The sequence below is a fragment of the Musca vetustissima genome, unplaced genomic scaffold (genome assembly GCF_032173495.1).
Source record: "Musca vetustissima isolate MV318-11 ecotype Yass unplaced genomic scaffold, APGP_CSIRO_Mvet_v1 utg19444, whole genome shotgun sequence".
NCBI lineage: Eukaryota > Metazoa > Arthropoda > Insecta > Diptera > Muscidae > Musca > Musca vetustissima.
The window spans coordinates 171,369-194,479 of record NW_026878608.1 but is presented as its reverse complement, the minus strand read 5'-3'; the positions used below and the strand labels follow the sequence as shown (position 1 = coordinate 194,479).

The 23,111-nt window shown below is 36.9% G+C and overlaps 1 protein-coding gene across 1 annotated transcript in view; it reads left to right on the top strand.

The window, feature by feature from the left end:
- Positions 1–23,111, top strand: part of LOC133323375 (ras-related protein Rap-2b-like) — a gene marked incomplete at its 5' end in the record, with an annotated part of 66,456 nt that overhangs the window by 42,893 nt on the left and 452 nt on the right. The window contains one exon of the mRNA XM_061532309.1: positions 22,891–22,983. Coding sequence (XP_061388293.1) covers positions 22,891–22,983 — 93 coding nt within the window. The remainder of the gene's footprint in view (positions 1–22,890; positions 22,984–23,111) is intronic.

Genomic DNA, 23,111 nt, shown 5'->3' with positions numbered 1-23,111 from the left:
GAGGGTCAGGTCTTCGTCTCTTCATGAAAATGACCAACTGGAGTCATGAGGAGACACCCTGTTACAGTTCTTTAAGTAGCATTCTAGCAGGTCTGGATATTCTTCCACTGTGTGCCACTTACATTAACAAACCACACTGGTGCCGCATAGTTTACCACTGGCCGGACTATTGCTTTATAAAAGGTCAACAAGGATTGCGTGTAAGCACACCAAGTTCTCCCGACTAGCCACTTGAGGACCCTTATACCCTTGATCACACTGTGGTACAGGGTAATACGTCTTTGTGCATATGTTTGTAACAGGCAAAAGGAAGCGAGATAGACACATGGTCCCTTTTGAGAAACATAGAATCACTTTCTGAGTCGATTTATGCATGTCCGTCTGTCTGGTCGCATTTATGATCCGATTTGGATGAAATTTGGCACAGCTCACTAATTTGGCTCAAGGACGAACCCTATTGAAATTGGGATAAATCGGTTCAGATTTAGATATAGCTACATATATATTTTAAGGTAAATGGTGCACCGATTTAAGGTAAATGGTGCACCAAAACCCCTAAAATAATGTGTGCTAAGTTTCGTGAAAATCGGTTCAGATTTAGATATAGCTCACATACATATTTTCGTCGGATTTAAGGTAAATAGTGCACCAAAGTCCCTATATATTCTTCGATTTGCACGAAATTTGGCACAAAATCCGATTAATGTAAATGGAGCACCAAAATCTGAATATATTTTTCACAGACGACTTTAAATCTTCCCGAATGAAATTAAATTTATCATAGGTTGCAGAAAGACCTGAGTATGTACATTCCAATTAACATTGGCATACAATTGTAAGGATACATATGTACAATATACCGAAATGGTGAAGGGTATCATATAGCCGGCCTAGTCCGACTTTATTACTGTCCTTACTGGTTCCTAATTCTCAGCCTATTGCATAAAAAAGTGGCGTGCTTGTGGTCGACTTGAAAATGCTATCGTACGCTACACCCAGTATTTTGGTGTAGTTTGTGGTCGAAATCAGTTTTTCGTCGATCGTTATGTTCGGCGGGAGCTTCATTTCATCCGTCCATTTGATGAACTGTGTGGCTGTTGATATTGTAACAGATATTGTAATATTCCTTAGATGGAAGATCCGACGCCATGATTGTACAATCAGCAGCATATATTTCGATCTCTATGCTGTCCGGTGGTTGTGGAATTTCAGAAAGGTAGAGGTTATACAATTCCGGAGCTTTGACCACTCCTTGGGGAATTCTCTGATTCAGTCTACGTGGTTTGGGCTTCCTTTTTTCTCAATTCATACGAATGGCGGGCACACAAATAGTTGATTACCCATCGTTCCAAACACGTCGGAGATTTGTGTTACGTCCTCGAAAATGTAAGCATGATTGAAGGTATATAAGGCCTTCGATAGGTCAAGTACCACTATAAATATTCGGTTGCACGGCCTGTTCTAGTTGAATCCTCCACCACTGTGTATGGAAATGGCGTGTAATGCTGTTGTTGTGCTGTGCATTTTACGGAATCCATGCTGATATTAAGCAACTGGAAAACTGTTTCTCAGCGATGGGAGGAGTAGCGTTTCAAGTGTATTTGCCCTTGTGCGACGTAGTACATTCCTTTTTGCCCTGCTACTCTCGGGGTGCTCAATTAATTGAATAAATAAAATAACACGTGCACCTATATCAAGTTACGTCCTTATAATGTGACATCGTAACCTATGCTGGGAAGTTTTTTCTTACTTCGGATATTCGACCAGTAGGTATTAACTGAGCGGCAGCAATACGGAATTTTTTTCAGCTATGCGAGGATCTAAGGGAATGGGCAGCTCTTTGAAGCGGTCGATCGGCATGGTTCAGAGGTAATAAAGTCGGGTGGCCTGTTCTCGGAGACGATGATTGGATGGGGATGATTCCAAGAGGAATACAAAGCAAGGGGTCTTAAATAACATGAATAGAATCTGTCAATGCTGTGCCTTTTTCCAAGATCAATAGAGTATAGATACATTCCGAAAGCTAGTCTTCACCACACTATAGCAATTATTAGTAAGTTCTGTAGATTTTCCCTATTCTCTGGCAGATTCCAAATTTCAACAAAATGTTTAAACGTTTTTTAACAATTGATTCCTCTTCATCCTCTTGAAGATTTAATAAAATTTCTTTATCGAGCAAAAAGCAACAAAACAGAACTGCAGAAAACTACCTCCAAGACAAATATTAACACCTTTTTGGGTTCTCCTCAAACATGATGTTCACACCCACAACCAAACGAAAGCACAAAGCAAACAAAGCAAATGGATGTGGAATGTTTTAGACATTCCATCTGCATCATCATCATCGAGACTTGTGATTTTTGCACATTTTACCTTCGCAGAATTCCGACACAAAAGAAAGCTGCCTCCGCACAAAAAAACACACCGGATTGTGCGAACAAAATACCACCATACCAAAATACAAATATAAGCCTACTCACCAATCTAATGTCCTTTTTCATTTTTTGCAAGTTGCCGATTTTTTTTATTTCGTTTCCATGTAAATTCTTTTGCCTTACCAGAGTGTTCTTGAAATGGCGAAAAAAAAAAATAACTTTACACACGAATGAAGAGTATGTGTGTTAACAACAATGAATGTAAGATGAACTTTTTTCCAGCTTTCCACTCGGTATCGTATCATCCATAACCACCAATCCCATTATGAAATAGTAGAAGAGCGAAAAAACCATGGCAGCAAAATTTTAAATGGAAGAAAATTGATTCTCGTCGTCCCAGCTGTTCGGGATAAGGGAACATGTTTCCGCAGTTTTTTGTTTTTATTAAAAATTGGTCATACCATTTCATTTAAAAATACACGACGGAATGGGACAAAACTAGAGGCTACCAACAGAAAATACTGCAACTATTACCACAATAAGGAGAGAAGTTCAATATGAAATTTTAAAGTATTTTGTAAGAGGACCCAATTATATATTATTTCTAATTGTATTTTGGGGTATCCAAAATTAGATTTTAAATAGGAAAATGTGTGTCCCAACCTGCCCCTAAAAGCATTTTAAAAGTTCACGGTCTCCAAATTTTAACTATAATCCACAAAATTATGTTGTGAATGTTTTATAAGCTTGTGTTTAGCTCCAAGATTTTGTAACGCCTCGAATTATTGGTCATAGACCACCTATAGTAGGCCTACTGTCATAAACCCACTACCCACTCCAAGATTTTGTAACGCCTCGAATTATTGGTCATAGACCACCTATAGTAGGCCTACTGTCATAAACCCACTACCGTTCGCCTGTCTTTAAAATTCTTGGTATATGAGGACTAATCCGAAATTTGGGCCAAAAATATATAAAATTACACAGATTCGCGAATACATCAATCCTATAATTGATGTTTGGAAATTCGTGAAATCGAGCTTCAAATTTTCAGCATCATTTAAAGATAGATTGAGATAAATTTTCGAAAAATGATACGTCCTCATTTTGTAGGCTTTTACTTTGGTACGAAGGCTGTGAAATGAATTGCTTTGGCACAAAACGAGAAAAAACATAAAAATATATATCACTCTATTTTTACCCATTTTATATCCTACACCATAGTATGGAGGGTATATTAATTTTGTCATTCCGTTTGTAACTAATCGAAATATTCAGGGTAAAATTCTAAGGCGTCTGTCTGTCCGTCTGTTGTAATCAAGCTATCTTCGTAAGGAATCGAGATAGAAAGCTGAAATTTTGCTAGGGTTGTCAGACAGGTCATCTTCGAAGATGAGCCACATCGGTTTACCTTTAGGCATTTTGGGGTTCTAGAGCGCGTATTTGCTGAAATTTGGCACATTCGGTTTTTATTGGGAACCAAATGTCTGGACTAAAAATTACAAATATTGGTTCACTTTTTTGGTAGCCACTATATAACGGTACTCCCCAATTTTCCCTATTTTGGGGTTCTTAAGCGCGTATTTCAACCGAATTCTCTGAAATTTAGTATATTGTGTTCTTATTGAGTCCTAAATCTCTCCACTATAAAATTATAAATATTGGTGCACTTTTTTCGTTAGCCCCCCTAAAGCGGTACCACCAATCCATTTGGGTGTAGTCCCCATATAACACCCTTTTATACCCTCCACTATAGTATGGAGGGTATATTAATTTTGTCATTCCGTTTGTAACTCATCGAAATATTCATTTTCGACCCTATAAAGTATATATATATATATATTCTTGATCAGGGTAAAATTTTAAGACGATCTAGCCATGTCCGTCCGTATGTTGTAATCACGCTATCTTCTGAGGGAATTGAGATAGGGTGCTGAAATTTTGCATAGGTTTGTCTTTTGTCTGCAGGCAGGTCAAGTTCGAAGATGGGATATATCGGTCCACGTTTAGGCATAGCTCCCATATAACAGTACCTCCCAATTTTCGGTATTTTGGGGTTCTTGAGCTCGTTTTTCGACCGAATACGCTGAAATTTGGTACATTGAGTTCTTATTGGGTAATAAATGTCTCCACAAAAAATTACAGATATATGTTCATTTTATTTTGGATAGCCCCCATATAAGGGTACCTCCAATTTTCGGTATTTTGGGGTTCCTGAGCGCGTTTTTCAACCGAATTCGTTGCGATTTGGTATTTTGTAGTCGTATATGGTATCAAATCTCCCTACCAAACATTTTTAATGTTCGCCCCCTTTTTGGGGTCCTCCCCATAAAGGGGTCCCCCTTTTTATACCCTTCACAACACTGTGGTACAGGATATTATGTCTTTTGAGTATAGAATCACTTTCTGAGTTAATTTATGCATGTCCGTCAGTCCGTCTGTAGATTTTAAATTCTAAACAAAATACAGGTCGCATTTATGATCCAAATTGGATGAAATTTGGAATAGGTCATTTATTCGGGCCAAGGACGAACCCTATTGACATTTGGAAAAATCGGTTCAGATTTAGATATAGCTCCCATATATAGTTTCGTCCGATTTAATGTAAATGATGTACCAAAGTCTCTATATCTCGTTCGATTTGCACGAAATTTTGCACAGCGTACTGAATTAGGTCTAGAATGATGTGTGTTAAGTTTCTTGAAAATCCGGGGTCAATGACCCTTAATCCGGATTAAGTGTAATTGACCCGGATTAAGGCTTAATCCGGATTAAGTGTAATTGACCCGGATTAAGGCTTAATCCGGATTAAGGGCCATTGTCTCCGGATTAAGGATTAAGGCTTAATCCGGATAAACCCTTAATCCGGGGTTAATTACCCTAATTCGGATTAAGGCTTAATCCGGGGCCAATGATCCTTAATCCGTGGTCAATGACCCTTAATCCGTGGTCAATGACGTTTAATCCGGGGTCAATTACACTTAATCCGGATTAAGGGTCATTGACCCCGGAGTAAGGCTTAATTCGGATTAAGGGTCATTGACCCCGGATTAAGGGTTTATCCGGATTAGGGTTCATAAACCCCGGATTAAGGGTCTATTAACCTTAATCCGGATCAAGGGTAATTAACCCCGGATTAAGGGTCATTGACCACGGATTAAGCCTTAATCCGGATTAGGGCCATTGACCCCGGATTAAGGGTTTATCCGGATTAAGCTTTAATCCTTAATCCGGGGTCAATGACCCTTAATCCGGATGAAGCCTTAATCTGGATTAAGCCTTAATCCGGGGTAAATGACCCTTAATCTGGATTAAGACTTAATCCAGGTTCAATGACCCTTAATCCGAATTAAGCCTTAATCCGGGGTTAAGGCTTAATCACGGAATAAGGCTTAATCCCGGATTAACGCTTAATCCGGATTAATGGTCATTTACCCCGAATTAAGGCTTAATCCGTATTAAGCGGCTTTGACCCCGGATTAAGGATTAAGCCTTAATCAGGATTAGGGTTCATTAACCCTGGATTAAGGGTTTATCCGGATTAATACTTAATCCGGATTAAGGGTCATAGAAGCCGGATTAATCCGGGGTCAATTCCGCTTAATTAAGCCTTAATCTGGATTAAGGGTCATTGACCCCGGATTAAGGTCTATCTTAATCCCGGGTTAATGACCCCTATATTAATTTTGTCCTTTCTTTTGTAACTCATCGAAATATTCATTTCTTGATCAGGGTAAAATTCTAAGAGGATCTAGCCACGTCCGTCTGTCCGTCCGTCTGTTGTAATCACGCTATCTTCTAAATGAATTGAGATAGGGTGCTGAAATTTTGCATAGGTTCGTCTTTTGTCGAAGATGGGATATATCGGTCCACTTTAAGGCATAGCTTCCATATAACGGTACCCCGCAATTTTCGGTATTTTGCGGTTCTTGAGCGCGTTTTTCAACCGAATTCGCTGAATTTTGGTACATTGGGTTTCTATTGGGTACTAAATGTCTCCCCAAAAATTATAAATATAGGTTCACTTTTTCTGGTAGCTGGTAGCTACCTCCTAATTTTCCGTATTTTTGGCGGTTTTGATGGTATTTTTCCACCGTATTGGTTGTAATTTAGTATTTAGTTGTTAATATCATCCGATTTAATGTAAATGGTGTACCAAAGTCCTTATATATCCTCATTTTCAGTATTTTGGGGGTTTTAATCGTATTTTTCCACCGAATTGGCTGTAGTTTAGTATTTTGAGTTCCTAATAGGTATCTCTCCACAAAAAATTATAAATATAGGTCCATTTTTTTCGGATAGTTCCCACATAAGGGTACCTCCAATTTTCGGTATTTTGGGGTTCCTGAGCGCGTTTTTCAACCGAATTCGCTGCAATTTGGTATTTTGTAGTCGTATATGGTATCAAATCTCCCTACCAAATATTATTAATATTCGCCCCTTTTTTTTGGGGTCGTCCCCATAAAGGGGTCCCCCCTTTTTATACCCTTCACCCCACTGTGGTACAGGGTATTATGTATTTGTGCATATGATTGTAACAGGCAAAAGGAAACGAGATAGACTCATGGTTCCTCTTGATAATATGCATAGAATCACTTTCTGAGTTAATTTATGCATGTCCGTCAGTCCGTCCGTCTGTCCGGCTGTAGATGTTAAATTGTAAATTGTAAACAGTACAGGTCGCATTTATGATCCAATTTGGATAAAATTTGGAATAGGTAACTTATTCGGGCCAAGGACGAACCCTATTGACATTTGGAAATATCGGTTCAGATTTAGATATATTTCCCATATATAGTTTCGTTTCGATTTAATGTAAATGGTGTACCAAAGTCCCTATATATCGTTCGATTTTCACGAAATTTGGCACAGCGTACTTAATTAGGTCTAGAATGATTTGAGTTAAGTTTCTTGAAAATCCCTTAATCAGTATTAAGTTTAATTTACCCCGGATTAAGGCTTAATCCAGATTAAGGCTTCATCCGGATTAAGGGTCATTGGCCCCGGATTAAGGATTAAGGCTTAATCATAGACGCCTGATTAAGGTTTAATTCGGCTTAAGGGTCATTTACCCCGGATTAAGCCGGATTAAGGCTTAATCCGGATAAACCCTTAATCCGTGGTTAATGACCCCTAATCCGGATTAAGCTTTAATCCGGGGTCAATTTCACTTAATCCGGATTACGGGTCATTGGCCCCGGATTAAGGCTTAATCCGGATTAAGCTGAATTAAGTCTTAATCCGGGGTCAATGACCCTTAATCCGGATTAGGTGTAATTGACCCCGGATTAAAGCTTAATCCGGATTAAGGCTTAGTCCGGATTAAGGGTCTTTGACCCCGGAATAAGGGTCATAGACGCCTGATTAAGGCTTAATCCGGATAAACCCTTAATCCGTGGTTAATGACCCCTAATCCGGATTAAGCTTTAATCCGGGGTCAATTTCACTTAATCCGGATTACGGGTCATTGACCTTGGATTAAAGCTTAATCCGGATTAGGGTTCATAAACCCCGGATTAAGGGTTTATCCGAATTAATACTTAATGCGGATAAAGATATACCTCCCTTATATATTTCCGTCCGGTTTTACATATATGGTGCACCAAACTCCTAATGTTTGTCAGATTAATACGAAATTTTGCACAAAGTATCAAATTCAGACTTGAATGACGTTATTGCGTTTTATTGAAATTGGTGCAGACAGATGCAGCCATAGCTTCCATATGTATTTCGAACGGTTGTCTGATTGAAATTAAATTTTTAACAATGCGGCGTACCGAATAGCGTGTATCAATTTTGCTATAAATCGTTTTCCATAATTTTGTCCTATGGTACGCAGACGACTCTAAATCTGCCCGAATGAAATTAAATTTATCATAGGTTGCAGAAAGACATATGTATGTTCCCTCGAGCGGTGAAGGGTATCATATAGTCGGCCCAGTCCGAGTTTACTACTTCCCTTACTGGTTTATATTAGAATAGTTATCTAATTTGTTCCTCGTTTAGGGTTTGGTTCTAAGACTCTGTTGTAATCGTTTCACCTGCGGAGGATATCGAGTTAAAAAACTAGAACAGAGGGTTCGATAATGAACTATAACCCGCATTTAGGCCTAGCCCCTGGGTGAGAGGTACCAGAAGGAGTGGACCGATATTCTTCATCATCGAACTTGAACTAAGTTTGGAATAAATAATAATATGGGCAAAGTTTTGACGAAATCATATATTTGGTCCAAAAAAAATTGGGGTCTAGAACCAATATTTGGATGAGGCACATTTTCACAGTGTCAAAGTGTATACCCCCTTATTAGCCATAAGGCTGAAGGTTTAATTATCCATTAAAAATTTCTGAAATTTGTAATATGGTTTACATAATCCGTTTTTAGAAATGTCCACTTCTTGGTATGTTCTCTTTATTTTCCTTTTCAGTGCCTGTCAGTATATCCATGATGGAGGGTATCCAAAGTTCGGCCCGGCCGAACTTAATGCTTTTTCACTTGTTTATATTAAAATAGTTAACCGCGGTTTGGGTTGTCTCCGCATAGCCACATTCCAACATAGTATGGGGGATATTCTGTACTCGAAATTGTGATTTTATACCCTACAAAGTATGGGTTTCTAAGACGTTTTAGTCGATTTATACATCTTTTATAATCATTCTACCTTCGAAGGATATCGAAAAAAATCTAGAATGTCAGATTGGAAAATACCCTATATCACTCCGCCTAGACCCTACTTAAAAATATCTACCGATTTAATAATTGGGGTGAAGGTGATACAAACGTTGCCCTGTAAAAAGAAGTGGAAGAATTGTCGTTATATGTACACATTTTCATATGTTCCCTATATTTTAATTTCACGTAACCATCAGTATACCTGTAGTGGAGGGTACCCAAAGTTCCGCCATGCCGAATTAAACACCTTTTTAATATTTAGCATGAAATATGGTATTGTGAAGCAAAAATATCCATAATTATTTACATTAATCTTTCTCATATACTCCAATAATTACCGAGATATAAGGATCAGCTATGTTAAAAATTGGCCAAAAACTCATCAATTGAGAACGGCTGAACCGATTTGACTCAGAATTTCTTTCAGTTGTCGTTAATTACGGTGGAAAGGTTTTTATAAAAGAAAATTTTGAGAAAAATCCGCGAAAATCTTGCAAAAATTATTTTAAAACCTGTAATGAAAGTAGTAAAGTCGGACGGGGCCGACTATATGATACCCTTCACCACTTTGGGTATACTCAACAGATGAATTCTAACAGACGTTGGATTTTTAAAGGACCAGTATAATGAAATTGGATCCATAAACATGTCATTCTGCAACCTATACTAAATTTTTCATTTGGTCAGATGTAGAAACTATATCTAAGTCTGAACCGATTTCAGGAAACTTAACACACATCATTCTAGACCCAATTCATTACGCTATGCCAAATTTCGTGCAAATCGAATGCATAGAATCACTTTAAGAGTCAATTTATGCATGTCCGTCCGTCTGTTGATGTTAAATTGTAAACAAAGTACAGATCACATTTATAAACCGATTTGTATGAAATTTGGTACAGCTCATTAATTTGGACCAAGGACGAACCCTATTGAAAATGGTAAAAAGCGGTTCAGATTTAGATATAGCTCCCATATATATGTTCGTCCGATTTAATGTAAATGGTACACCAAAGTCCCTATATAACTTTCGATTTTCACGAAATTTGGCATAGCATACTGAATTCAGTCTTGAATCACGTCTGCCAAGTTTCGTGAAAATCGGTCCAGATTTAGATATAGCTCCCATATATAGTTTCGTCCGATTTCATGTAAATTGTGCACCAAAGTCCCTATATATCCTTCGATTTGCACCAAATTTGGCATATCGTACTGAATTGAGCCTAGAGTGATTTCTGCCAAGTTTAGAGAAAATCGGTTCAGATTTAGATATAGCTCCCATATATAGTTTCGTCCGATTTCATGTAAATGGTGCACAATAGTCCACATATATCTTTCGATTTGCACGAAATTTGGCATAACGTACTGAATTGAGCCCACAATGATGTGTGCCAAGTTTCGTGACTGATAGGAACAAAACGTACTGAAATTAGTATAACCTAACATGTGACAAGTTTCGTTGAAATCGGTTCATATTTGGATATAACTTCCATATATATTTTCGCCCGATTTTAAGTAAATTGGACATCAAACTCCTCATGTTAGTCAGATTGACATCAAATTTTTCACAACGTACAAAATTGAGGATAGAATTACGTAGTTGCTTTTTCTAGAAGTACAGACATAGCCCAATATATATATATAGTCTATGGGATCTCCGACATATATTCCAAGGCGTTGCAAACTGAATGACAAATATACCCTCTATCAAATGATGAAGATTTTGAGAGGACCCTAACTTAGATTATTAAAAAATTTTCAGTACACCCAATATTGATATTATAAGTACATTTTAAAAGGTTCTAATACATATCCTTAGAAGAAGTACCCCTCATAGAAGGCAATTTCAGTTACAGTTTATTCCATTATCTTAAACATACAATGACATGACTAACGAGTTTCTTTTCACTTTGGTGTAACAGTTGGGATGTCAAATATTCAATTTCAGCGCCCTAAACTGTCTACTCTTGATATTAACAAATTTAAATTAAATTTTCAAATAGTTTGTTTTTTTTTTTTTTTTTTTTTGCATAAACAAAACTCCTCGCCAGACATTGGGACAAGCTGCATTTCCATAATAAACGGCTCATTTCATTGTTATATATAAATATATATCACCCTTCGGAAGAAGCGTTCCATTTGTTGACACTCTATCAAGTAATGTGGTGCTAAAAGCGAACGGGCGAAAAAAAACTGTCAAAAAAGTTTAAACGTTCTTCAACATCTGGGTCATTATTTGCCATTTGCCCATTCCCTTTTTCCCGGCACTTCAACAATGTTTTCCTTTTCCAGATTTCTGTATTTTTGTAATTCTTTGAAAGGAATACACTACTCCAGCATTTTTCAATTTATATTCTAATATATTTTTTTATAACCATACACAAAAACAACAAAAATGAAAAAAACTTCGTTGTGGAACGAGCAAATCAAGCAAGGATTACAATGGGTTACCATTTATCCGGATGCTAATGGTGTGGGAGTTGGTGGTGTGGATGTTGGTGTAAATATACATATTTTTGCTTGTTGCTCTGACGATTCTCTACACAAACTAATAAAGTTTATAACAAGGGAGTGTGGGTGGGGGATAGGGGAAGTGTAAAGAATTTGCATTTTTATTACAAACCATTTTCGCTTACACACACACACACTCGCAAATACATATTTTAAGAAATCAATTTACTTGTATATGTGTCAATGTTTTGTTGGGAATTTAAAAAAATATGGAAATTATGCCGAAACAGGATTTCAGGATAGGCAGCGGTAATAAATAAACAATTTCCATTTAAACTTATGTTTTGTATACCCTACCCGACTGTATTGTCGGGGTATTATACATTTGTGTGACCCAAGAGTTTGTAACACCACGAAATATTGGTACCAGATCCACCTTTTAGTATATCAATCTTTAAACAACGACTAGGTGAATTGATATAGCTATACGCCCGTACGAGCGTTCGTGTGTCCATTATAGGTTTGGTTCTGCCCAAAGATTTTCGATACCTACTGGTATCGGACCGAGAGGATACTTCCTGCTGACTGCTGACCTTGTGTCACTTAAAGTTATCCTGCATAGCCGTTTTAATTTTTCAGGAATGTCCAATGCAGACATGGATTTAAACATATTTGAGCGGATAGGGCTGTCGAATGCGGCTTTATAGTCGACGAATAGGTAGAATGTGTCGATGTGCTTTTCGCGGGTCTTTTCCAGAATTTGGCGCAGAGTGAAAATCTGGTCAATGGTGGATTTCCCAGGTCTGAAGCCGCATTGGTATGCTCCAATAATGTCATTGACCATTGGCTTCAATCGTTCACACAACACACTGGATAGCACTTTATATGCGATGGGAAGAAGGTTAATTCCTCTATACGGGACACAGGATGCTGAGGTTCCAATTATTATACTAATCAGCTGGTGCATGCTCCTAACCAGCATCTGACCACCAGTCTTGAATAGTTCGGCTGGTAACCCATCGGCTCCTGCTGCTTTATTACTCTTCAGCTGATTGATTGCTATTCTGACCTCATCTTTGCTAGGTGGTATACATTCTATACCATCATTTAGTATTGCTTCTGGCGTATCTTCTTCACCGCCACTATTTGATACCAGAAGCTTATCAAAATGCTCCATCCAGATTCTCAACACTCTGTCTGTATCCGGGTTTCCTTCTTCAACTCTACAGGAAGATGTGCCTGCACCAAAACCTTCGGTTTGGCGACTTCATTCTGCCTCCTGTACATCTCGATTTGCTCACACTCACTTTTTTCTTGTTCTTTCTTCTTTTTTCTGAAAACACGTTTCTCATCTCTCATTTTTTCCCGGTAATTCTACATTACATTACGTGTTGCTACTATGTGCAGGGTTGTCCTATACGCTGCGTTCTTCATATCAGTAGCATTACGATACTCCTGATCGTACCATAGGTTTCTTGGTGGTGGTTTTTGGTACCCAAGTGTTGCTTTTGCTGCAATTTGTAGGGAGTTGACAATTCTTTGCCATTGTGCTTCTATACTATTATCGGGACAAGAAGTGCTTTCGTCAATCACAACATGATCAATTTGATTTCTCGTTGCTAGATCAGGAGAAATCCAGGTGGCCTTGTGTATATCAAGATGCTTGAATCTGGTGCTGCTAACTAACATTTTTTTTTTGCTGCCGCAAAGTCAATTAACCTCATGCCGTTGTCGAATGTTTCTTCTGAATGAAGGCTGAATTTTCCGACAGTGGGGCCAAAGATATTTTCCCTTCCGATTTATGCATTAAAATCTCCTAGCAGAATTTTTATGTAATACCCAGGGCAGCGGTCATATCCTTTTCTAGGCGCTCGTAAAATATATCTTTGGTCTGCTCAACTTTGTTTTCCGTAGGAGCATGGGCGCAAATGAGACTGATGTAGAAGAACTTCGATTTTATGCGGATCATAGCAATTCGCTCATCTACTGTAAATCTGGAGATTAGGTCTTTTATTCTCCTGTTAAGCATAAATCCGAAGCCAAAGTCATGTCTCGTTTCATGACTGATAATATAATATGTATACTGATTTACTTACGCCTGTTCCTTTCCATCGCATTTCCTGTAAGGCATTAATATCGGCTTTGCACTTCTTAAGTACATCCGCCAAAGCGAAAACTGCGCTTGTTCTGTACAAGGTGCGCACATTCCAAGTGCAGATTCGCAGATCGTGGTCCTTTATACGCTTGCGGAGGTCGTCAACATTAGGTTACCTCTTTCTTTGTTTTATCATAGTAGGGGGGTTTTCCGAGTGTGGACAACTAACCCAACGCCTCAACCCATTTTTATACCCTTTTTAGTTTTGTTTTTCCGTTTGTAACGCATCGAAATAATCATTTCCGACCCTATAAAGTATATATTCTTGATCAGAGTAAAATTCTAATCACTCTAGCGTATAAACGAATTGAGATAGATCGCCAAAATTTTGACTAGAGTCGTCTTATGTCTGCAGGCAGGTCAAGTTCGAAAATGGGATATATCAGTCCACGGTTAGGCATAGCTCCCATATAAGGGTACCCCCCCCAATTTTCGATATTTTGAGGTTCTTGATCTCGTTTTTCAGCCGAAATCGCTGAAATTTGGAATTTTGAGTTCTTATTGGGTAGCAAATCTCCCCACCAAAAATTATAAATATAGGTTCAATTTTTCGGATAGTCCCCATATAAGGGTACCCCCAATTTTTGGTAATTTGGGGATCTTGATCGCGTTTTTCAAGCGAATTCGCTGAAATTTGGTACATTTGGTTCTTATTTAGTGCCAAATACCTACACAAAAAATTATAAACATCGGTCCACTTTTTCTGATAGCCCACATATAAGGGTACCACCCAATTTTCGGTATTTTGGGGTTCTTGAGCGCGTTTTTCAACCGAATTTGCTGTAATTTGGTATTTTGTAGTCGTATATGGTAACAAATCTCCCTACTACAAATTATTAATATTCTCCCCATTTTAGGGGTAGTCCCCATATAACCCCCTTTTTATACCCATCACCTCTCTGTGGTACAGGGTATTATGTCTTTGTGCATATGTTTTTAACAGGCAAAAGGAAACAAGATAGACACATGGTTCCTTTTGAGAATATGCATAGAATCACTTGCTGAGTCGATTTATGCATGTCCGTCTGTCCGTCCGTCTGTCCGTCCGTCTGTCTGTCGATGTTAAATTGTAAACAAAGTACAGGTCGCATTTATAATCCGAAGGACGAACCCTATTGAAATTGATAGATATAGCTCCCATATATATTTTCGTCCGATTTAATGTACACGGTCCCTATATATCTTTCGATTTGCACGAAATTTGGTACAGAGTAATGAATTAGGTCTAGAATGATGTGTGCAAAGTTTCGTGAAAATCAGTTCAGATTTGGATATAGCTTCCATATATATTTTCGTCCGATATAAGGTAAATTGTGTACCAAAGTCCCTATATATCTTTCGATTTGCACAAAATTTGGCACAGCTTAATGAATTAGGTCTAGAATTATGTGTGTTTAGTTTCGTGAAAATCGGTTCAGATTTGGATATAACTCCCATATATATTTTCGTCCGATTTAAGGTAAATTGTGTACCAAAGTCGCTATATATCTTTCGATTTGCACGAAATTTGGCATAGCGTACTGCATTAAGTCTAGAACGATGTGTATTAAATTTTGTGAAAATCGGTTCAGATTTAGATATAGCTCCCATATATATTTTCGTCCGATTTTAGGTAAATAGTGCATCAAAGTCCTTTTATATGCTTCGATCTGCACAAAATTTGGCATAGCGTTCTAAATTGAGTCTAGAATGATGAGTGGCGAGTTTCGGAAAAAACGGTCGAGATTTCGATATAGCTACCATATATATGCTGAACCGATTTTATGCATCCTTCGATTTGCACGAAATTTGCGACAGCGTACTGAAATAAGTCTAAAACGATGAGTGTTAAATTTCGTGGATATCTGTTCAGATTTAGATATAGTTCCTATATTCAAAGTCGCTTTGTATCTTTCGATTTGCACGAAATTTCGCATAGCGTGCTGAATTAAGTCTAGAACGATGTGTGTTAAATTTCGTAAAAATCGGTTGAGATTTAGATATAGCTCCCACATATAGATTATATTTTTAACATCGCGGCGTACCGAATAGCGTGTATCAATTTTGCTATAAATCGTTTTGCATAAATATACATATATATTTTCGTCCGATTTTAGGTAAGTAGTGCACCAAAGTCCCTTTATATCCTTCGATTTGTACTGAATTGAGTCTAGAATGATGAGTGTCAGGAATATCGGTTTAGATTCCAACATATCTCCCATATATATTTTCGTCCGATTTTATGTAAATGGTGCACCAAGGTTCCTATATATATCCTGAATTAAGTCTAGAGAGATGTATGTTAATTTTCGTGAAAATCGGTCCAGATTTAGAAATAGCTCCCACATATAGATTATATTTTTAACATCGCGGCGTACCGAATAGTGTGTGTCAATTTTGCTATAAATCGTTTTCCATAAATTTTCCCCATGTTACGCAGGCGGCTCTAAATCTGCTCGAATAAAATTAACGTTAGGATATGATGGAGGAAGAAGGAACATAGACATGCAATTGTTGTTGGTGAAGGGTATCATATAGTCGGCCCAGTCCGACTTTACTACTTTCCTTACTGGTTTATATTAAAATAGTTAGCTAATTTGTTCCGTGTGTTGGGGTTATCCCCATATCACTATGGAATGGGGGAATAATGAAACAACCAAGCATTCGCTAATTCCTACACAATGTTGTCAATATTGGTCCCGCCTAAGCATGCCTCATATAACTTTGCCCTCTAAATTGAAGTATTTTCAAGATTTTATACACTACTATGGATTTTATACACACTCTACTTTGTCAACATTTTGGGGTTTTGAGATTTTAGAGAAATATCTATTTGGTTTACAACAATGGATTGGTAGAATTGTATGAATGTTCCCTATATTTTCATTTCAAAAATTTTTCTGTATTTCTATGGTGGAGGGTATCCAAAGTTCAGCCCGGCCGAACTTAACGCTTTTTCACTTGCTTATATTAATATAATTATCTGATTTTTCCGCGTTTTGGGTTTGGTTCTAACACTCTGTTGTAATCAGAGGTCCAAATTTTTGGTATATTCCCTATATTTTCATTTCAAGTACCTGTCAGTATATATATGGTGGAGGGTATCCAAATTTCGGCCCGGCCGAACTTAACGCTCCACCATAGTACGGAGGGTATATTAGTATTGTTTTTCCGTTTGTAACGCATCGAAATAATCATTTCCAACCCTATAAAGTATTCTTGATCAGCGTAAAATTCTATGATGATGGGCTATATCGGTCCACGTTTAGGCATAGCTCCCATATAAGGGTACCCCCAAATGTTCAGTATTTCGGGATTCTTGAGCGCGTTTTCAACCGAATTCGCTGAAATTTGGTAAAATGGATTCCTTTTGGATACCAAATTTCTCCACTAAAAATTATAAATATAGGTCCACTTTTTCTGGTAGCCCCCATATAACGGTACCATCTAATTTTCAGTTTTTGGAGGGTTTTGACCGGATTTTTCACCGAATTGGCTGTAATTTAGTACTTTGAGTTCTTATTAAGTATAAAATCTCTCCACAAAAATTATAAATATAGGTCAATTTTTTCGGGTAGCCCTCATATAAGGGTACACCAAGTTTCAGTATTTTGGGGTTCTTGAGCCCGTTTTTCAACCGAATTCGCTGAAATTTGGTATTTTGTAGTCGTATATGATAACCCCCTTTTTTATTTTAAAATAGTTAGCTGATTTTGTCCGTGTATTGGGGTTATCCCATATACCATTATTCCACCATAGTAGGGGGGATATTCGGTAGACGAAATTTTCATTTCATACCCCTCATAGTATGGAATTCTAAAACGATTTAGTCTATTTAGCCATATGTTGTAATCATTTTTCTCTCGGAGGATATCGACATAAAAACTAAAACGTGAGGTTTGAGAATGAACTGTATCGACCCGCATTTAGGACCAGGTCCTATATAAAACATCCTACCTATTTAATATTTAGCGTGATGGACGGTATTGGGATTTAAAACTAAAATATTAGCTTGGAACTTGAGCTACATCGGCCCTTAATTAGGCCTAACCCCTTATATAATTGGTCCCGCTTTAGTATGCCTCATATATAATATTGCCCTATAAATTGGAGTATTTTCAGCATTTTATACAAATGTTTCACCTTACCATGTGTTAATAATATATGTCAACATGTTAGGGTTTTGAGATTTTAGGAAAACCCCCATTGAAATTGCTGAATTTTCTATTTGGTTTACAACAATCGATTGGAAGAATTGTAGTTATATGTATGTTCCCTATGTTTTCATTTCAAAAATTTGTCAGTATTTCTATGGTGGAGGGTATCCAAAGTTCGGCCCGGCCGAACTTAACGCTTTTTTACTTGTTTATAGTTCTTATGGGTGAACTCGCGGTACATAACTGCTAATTTTTTCAACGGACGATAAAAATAGCTACCACAGGGGACACCGCGGGAAGATCAATGTCCACAATTGGGATGAAAGAGGGACCAAGATAAGCCTGGGCTTCGCCATTTTAAAGCCAATCAGAACCGTTGCTTTGGGTCTATCATCCCCTGCGCCATTCTAGGTTGTATATGTAAAAACATCTTCGCAAAATTTTTCGAGGTAGGTCCACTCTTTGGTATATCTACCATAATTTGTCATTCTGGGTTGTAGGCGTGTAAAAAACTTCATTCCTCATATTCCGCATTTTAACGAAGGGGTTGTAATTTAGTATTCCATGTTATAAAAAGGGCAACTGCATATTTCAAATATAAATATGTGGTTTGAGATGAAAGTACCATGATATTTTAGATATCTTGTTGCTAGGTTAGGCCATTTTCCAACCGAAAGAAGGGATTTTTTACCTGGGGTCAATTTCCAACTGAAGTGACCATAATTTTGCATCTGTAATTTGAAATTGCCAGAAGAATTTAAATATAGATCCATATTTTTGTAAAGCTCATCAATAGGAATCCTTTAAAATTATTTTTGCTTATATTCAATCTATACCAGATTTTTTGTCTATAAAACACATTTAAAGAGTCTCCTATATAGAAAGATTCCAGAAAAGTAGTTCCTCTTATTTGTTCTTGCAATAATATATCCCTCTCTATTCTTTAAAGTTTCCCTCCAGATGCCACTATTTAAATCTTAGCAATCAATAAGTTTTTATACCCTTCACCACACTGTGGTACAGGGTATTATGTCTTTGTGCATATGTTTGTAACAGGCAAAAATAATCGAGATAGACCCATGGTTCCTTTTGAGAATATGCATAGAATCACTTTCTAAGTCGATTTTTGCATGTCCGTCCTCCGTCCGTCTGTCTGTCCATGTTAAATTGTAAACAAAGTACAGGTCGCATTTATGATCCGAATTGGATGAAATTTGACACAGCTCATTTGTTTGGCACAAGGACGAACCCTATTGAAATTGGGAAAAATCGGTTCAGATTTAGATATAGCTCCCATATATATTTTCGTCCGATTTAAGGTAAATGATGCCCCATAGTCCCTATATAACTTTAGATTTGCACGAAATTTGGCACAGCGTAATGAATAGGGTCACGAATGATGTGTGCAAAGTTTCGTGAAAATCGGTTCAGATTTAGATATAGCTCCCATATATAGCTTCGCCCGATTTTAGGTAAATAGTCCACTAAAGTCCCTGGGAATCTTTTGACTTGCACGAAATTTGGCACAGCGTAATGAATAAGGTCTAGAATGATGTTTGCCAAGTTTCGTGAAAATCGTTCAGATTTAGATATAGCTCCCATATATATCTTCGTCCGATTTAAGGATAATTGTGTATCAAAGTCCGTTTATATATTTCGATTTGCACAAAATATGACACAGCGTACTAAATAAAGTATAGAATGATGTGTGCAAAGTTTCGTGAAAATCGGTTCAGATTTAGATATAGCTCCCATATGTATTTTCATCCGATTTAAGGTAATTGGTGCACCAAAGTATATCTTTCGATTTGCACGAATTTTGGTATAGGGTACTGAATTAAGTCTAGATTGATGTTGCTAAGCTTCGTGAAATGATCCATAGCTAGGCCGATTGACACATAATACTGATGTTATATAAATTAGTCTCTGGCAAGTTTCCCTTAAATCGGTTCAGATATAGATTTATTTAGGATACATTTGTAAAATATACCCAAAGTGGTGAAGGGTATCACATAGTCGACCCAGTCCGACTTTACTACTTTCCTTACTGGTTTATCTATAAAATACATTTAGATGATCTCCTATATAGATAAGATTCCTGAAAAGTATTTCCTCTTATTTGTTCTTGCATTAATATATCCCTCTCTATTCTTTAAAGTTTCCCTCCAGATGCCACTATTTAAATCTTAGCAATCAATAAGTTTTTTTCTTATAATTTTTTCACTCACTTTTTTGCAACAACTTTTCCTTGTCATCGTTGTCGTTTAGGTGTCTGTTGCTTTCGCAGATTTATTTCGTTATCACCGGTATTATTATTGTTTTTGTTGTTATCCCCAATCTGAAGGGAATTTTCTATTACAAAAAAATCACTTGATATCTTGGTTTATATAACAGCAACAATTTTAATTTTACATCTTCACTTTGATAGTCGCTGTAATACCAATAACAACAATAAAGTTTTATTTTTCAATATGAATGAAAGTATCGAGAAAAGTGTACTTGACAAACATTTTCTTCTCCAGCTACTGGACAGACTAATAAAATACAATTTTGCTATTTGCATTGGCGATACTTTGGAGGGGCCAGAAAATGTAAATAATAGGAAATTAATATTTCAATATCATGGCTAAGATTATGATGATTACGATGTTTTTGTTTATTATTATATTTTGTATTTACAAACTACTTATTGGAATTTAATAAAGACACAAATTAAATATGATACAATTTGAGTTGGTATTATTTGGATATTGAATTGCTATTCGTTGACAGAAAACTTAACTTAATATTTATACCCTTCACCACACTGTGGTACAGGGTATTATGTCTTTGTGCATATGTTTGTAACAGGCAAAAGGAAACGAGATAGTCACATGGTTCCTTTTGAGAATATGCTTAGCATCAACTTCTTAGTCGATTTATGCATGTCCGTCCGTCTGTCTGTCCATGTTAAATTGTAAACAAAGTACAGGTCGCAATTGTTATTCGAATTGGATGAAATTTGGCACGGCTCATTCATTCGGCCCAAGGACGAACCCTATTGAAATTGGGAAAATTCGGTTCAGATTTAGATATAGCTCCCATATATCTGTTCGTCCGATTTAAGATAAATGGTACACCAAAGTCCCTAAATATCCTTCGAATTAAGCTTAGAATGATGTGCACCAAATTTCCTATATGTCCGATTTAATGTAAATGGTGCACACAAAGACCCTATATATATTTCGATTGGCACGAAATTTGTCATAGCGCACTGAATCAACTCTAGAATGATGTGTGCCAAGTTTCGTGAAAATCGGTTTAGATTTAGATATAGCTCCCATATATATTTTCGTCCGATTTAAGGTAAATGTGCACCAAATTTCCTATATATCTCGGGATTTGCAAGAAATTTGGCACGGCATATTGAATTGAGTCTAGAATGATGTGTGCTAAGTTTCGTGAAAATCGGTTCAGATTTAGATATAGCTCCCATATATATTTTCGTCCGACTTAAGGTAAATGGTGCACCAAAGTCCCTAAATATCTTTGGCTTTGCACGAAATTTGGCACAGCGTGCTGAATTAAGCCTAGAATGATTTGCGCTAAGTTTCGTGAAAATCGGTTCGGATTTAGATATAGCTCTCACATATACTTTCGCCCGATTTATATAAATAGTCCACTAAAGTCCCTATATATATTTCGCTTTGCACGAAATTTGGCACAGGGTAATGAATAAGATCTAGAATTGTGTGTGTTAATTTTCATGAAAATCGGTTCGGATTTAGATATAGCTCCTATATATATATTCGTCAGATTTAAGGTAAATTGTGTAAAAAAGTCCCTGCATATTTTTAGATTTGCACGAAATTTAGCATAGCGTACGGAGTTACGTCCATATTAATATGTGATAAGTTTCATGAAAATCGGTTCAGATTTAGACATAGCTCCATACACATATTCTATTGATTCTATGTAATTGGTGCACCAAAGTCCACTAAGTCCTCTACTCCATTAATTCCCTATAAATATTTCGCTTTGCACGAAATTTGGCACAGTGTAATGAATAAGATCTAGAATTGTGTGTGTTAATTTTCATGAAAACCGGTTCGGATTTGGATATAGCTTCTATATATATATATATATATATTCGTCCGATTTAAGGTAAATTGTGTACAAAGTCCTTGCATATTTTTAGTTTTGCACGAAATTTAGCATAGCGTACTGAGTTGCGTCTATATTAATATGTGCTAAGTTTCATAAAAATCGGTTCAGATTTAGATATAGCTCCATATACATATTCTACCGATTTTATGTGATATCTTTCGATTTGCACGAATTTTGGTATAGAGTACTGAATTAAGTCCAGAATGATGTTGCTAAGCTTCGTGAAAAGATTCATAGCTAGGCCGATTGACACATCGTACTGAAGTAATATAAATTAGTCTCTGGCAAGTTTCCCAGAAATCGGTTCGGATATAGATATATAACAAGCATGCGACGTCTGTTAGGATACATATGTAGAATATACCCAAAGTGGTGAAGGGTATCATATAGTCGGCCCAGTCCGACTTTACTACTTTCCTTACTGGTTTTCTTTCAAATATTGTTTGCAAATTTTAAACAAATACTGTAAGAAGAGTACATGTAGCACTTAACATGACTTCATCGGGAAATGCTGTGGTCTATCCTGGAAAATCGGTAATTGGCCCAGCAGTTATATTTCAAACGGTTGATTCAATAAGGATGTCTAGGAATATCCTTTCTGGGTGTAACGTCCCACAAATACTTAATACTTCCACTGGACCTCGTAAAAGCTAGAAAACCCTCCATAAATCGTCACAACTGCTCAAATAGTCAACGACTTAAAATCATTGATAGTGTATCCCTAATAGTCCTCTATAAATAATTCTATAAAGATACCTTAAAAATCCCTATACAGTTTAAAATATGTACATGTACATACATCCTGGTGATGACATGTATCATAAACATAAATCTAAATATGCAATATTGTCATAATGTGTTAAACTATAACAGCTTTATTATGTCGCCTAGTAAAACATCATAAATCAATTTCTCACCCATCCTCCTCTTCTCCATTTTTCCTTTCTTTTTTGCAGGTTGAATATGCCACCACAGAATCGGTTGTAACAGTAGACTGGGAAAATGGTTTCGCTGAAGTGTCAGCGGCAAGGAATGAAAATATCACTCAAGTAAGTACACCAAAACCCCCTCTACATTGCCCATAACATTTACAACAACAAAATTGACAACATAATACAGATTATTGTTATTTCATAACAAAATATAAAATATAAACAAAAAGACAGCGAATGTCTAA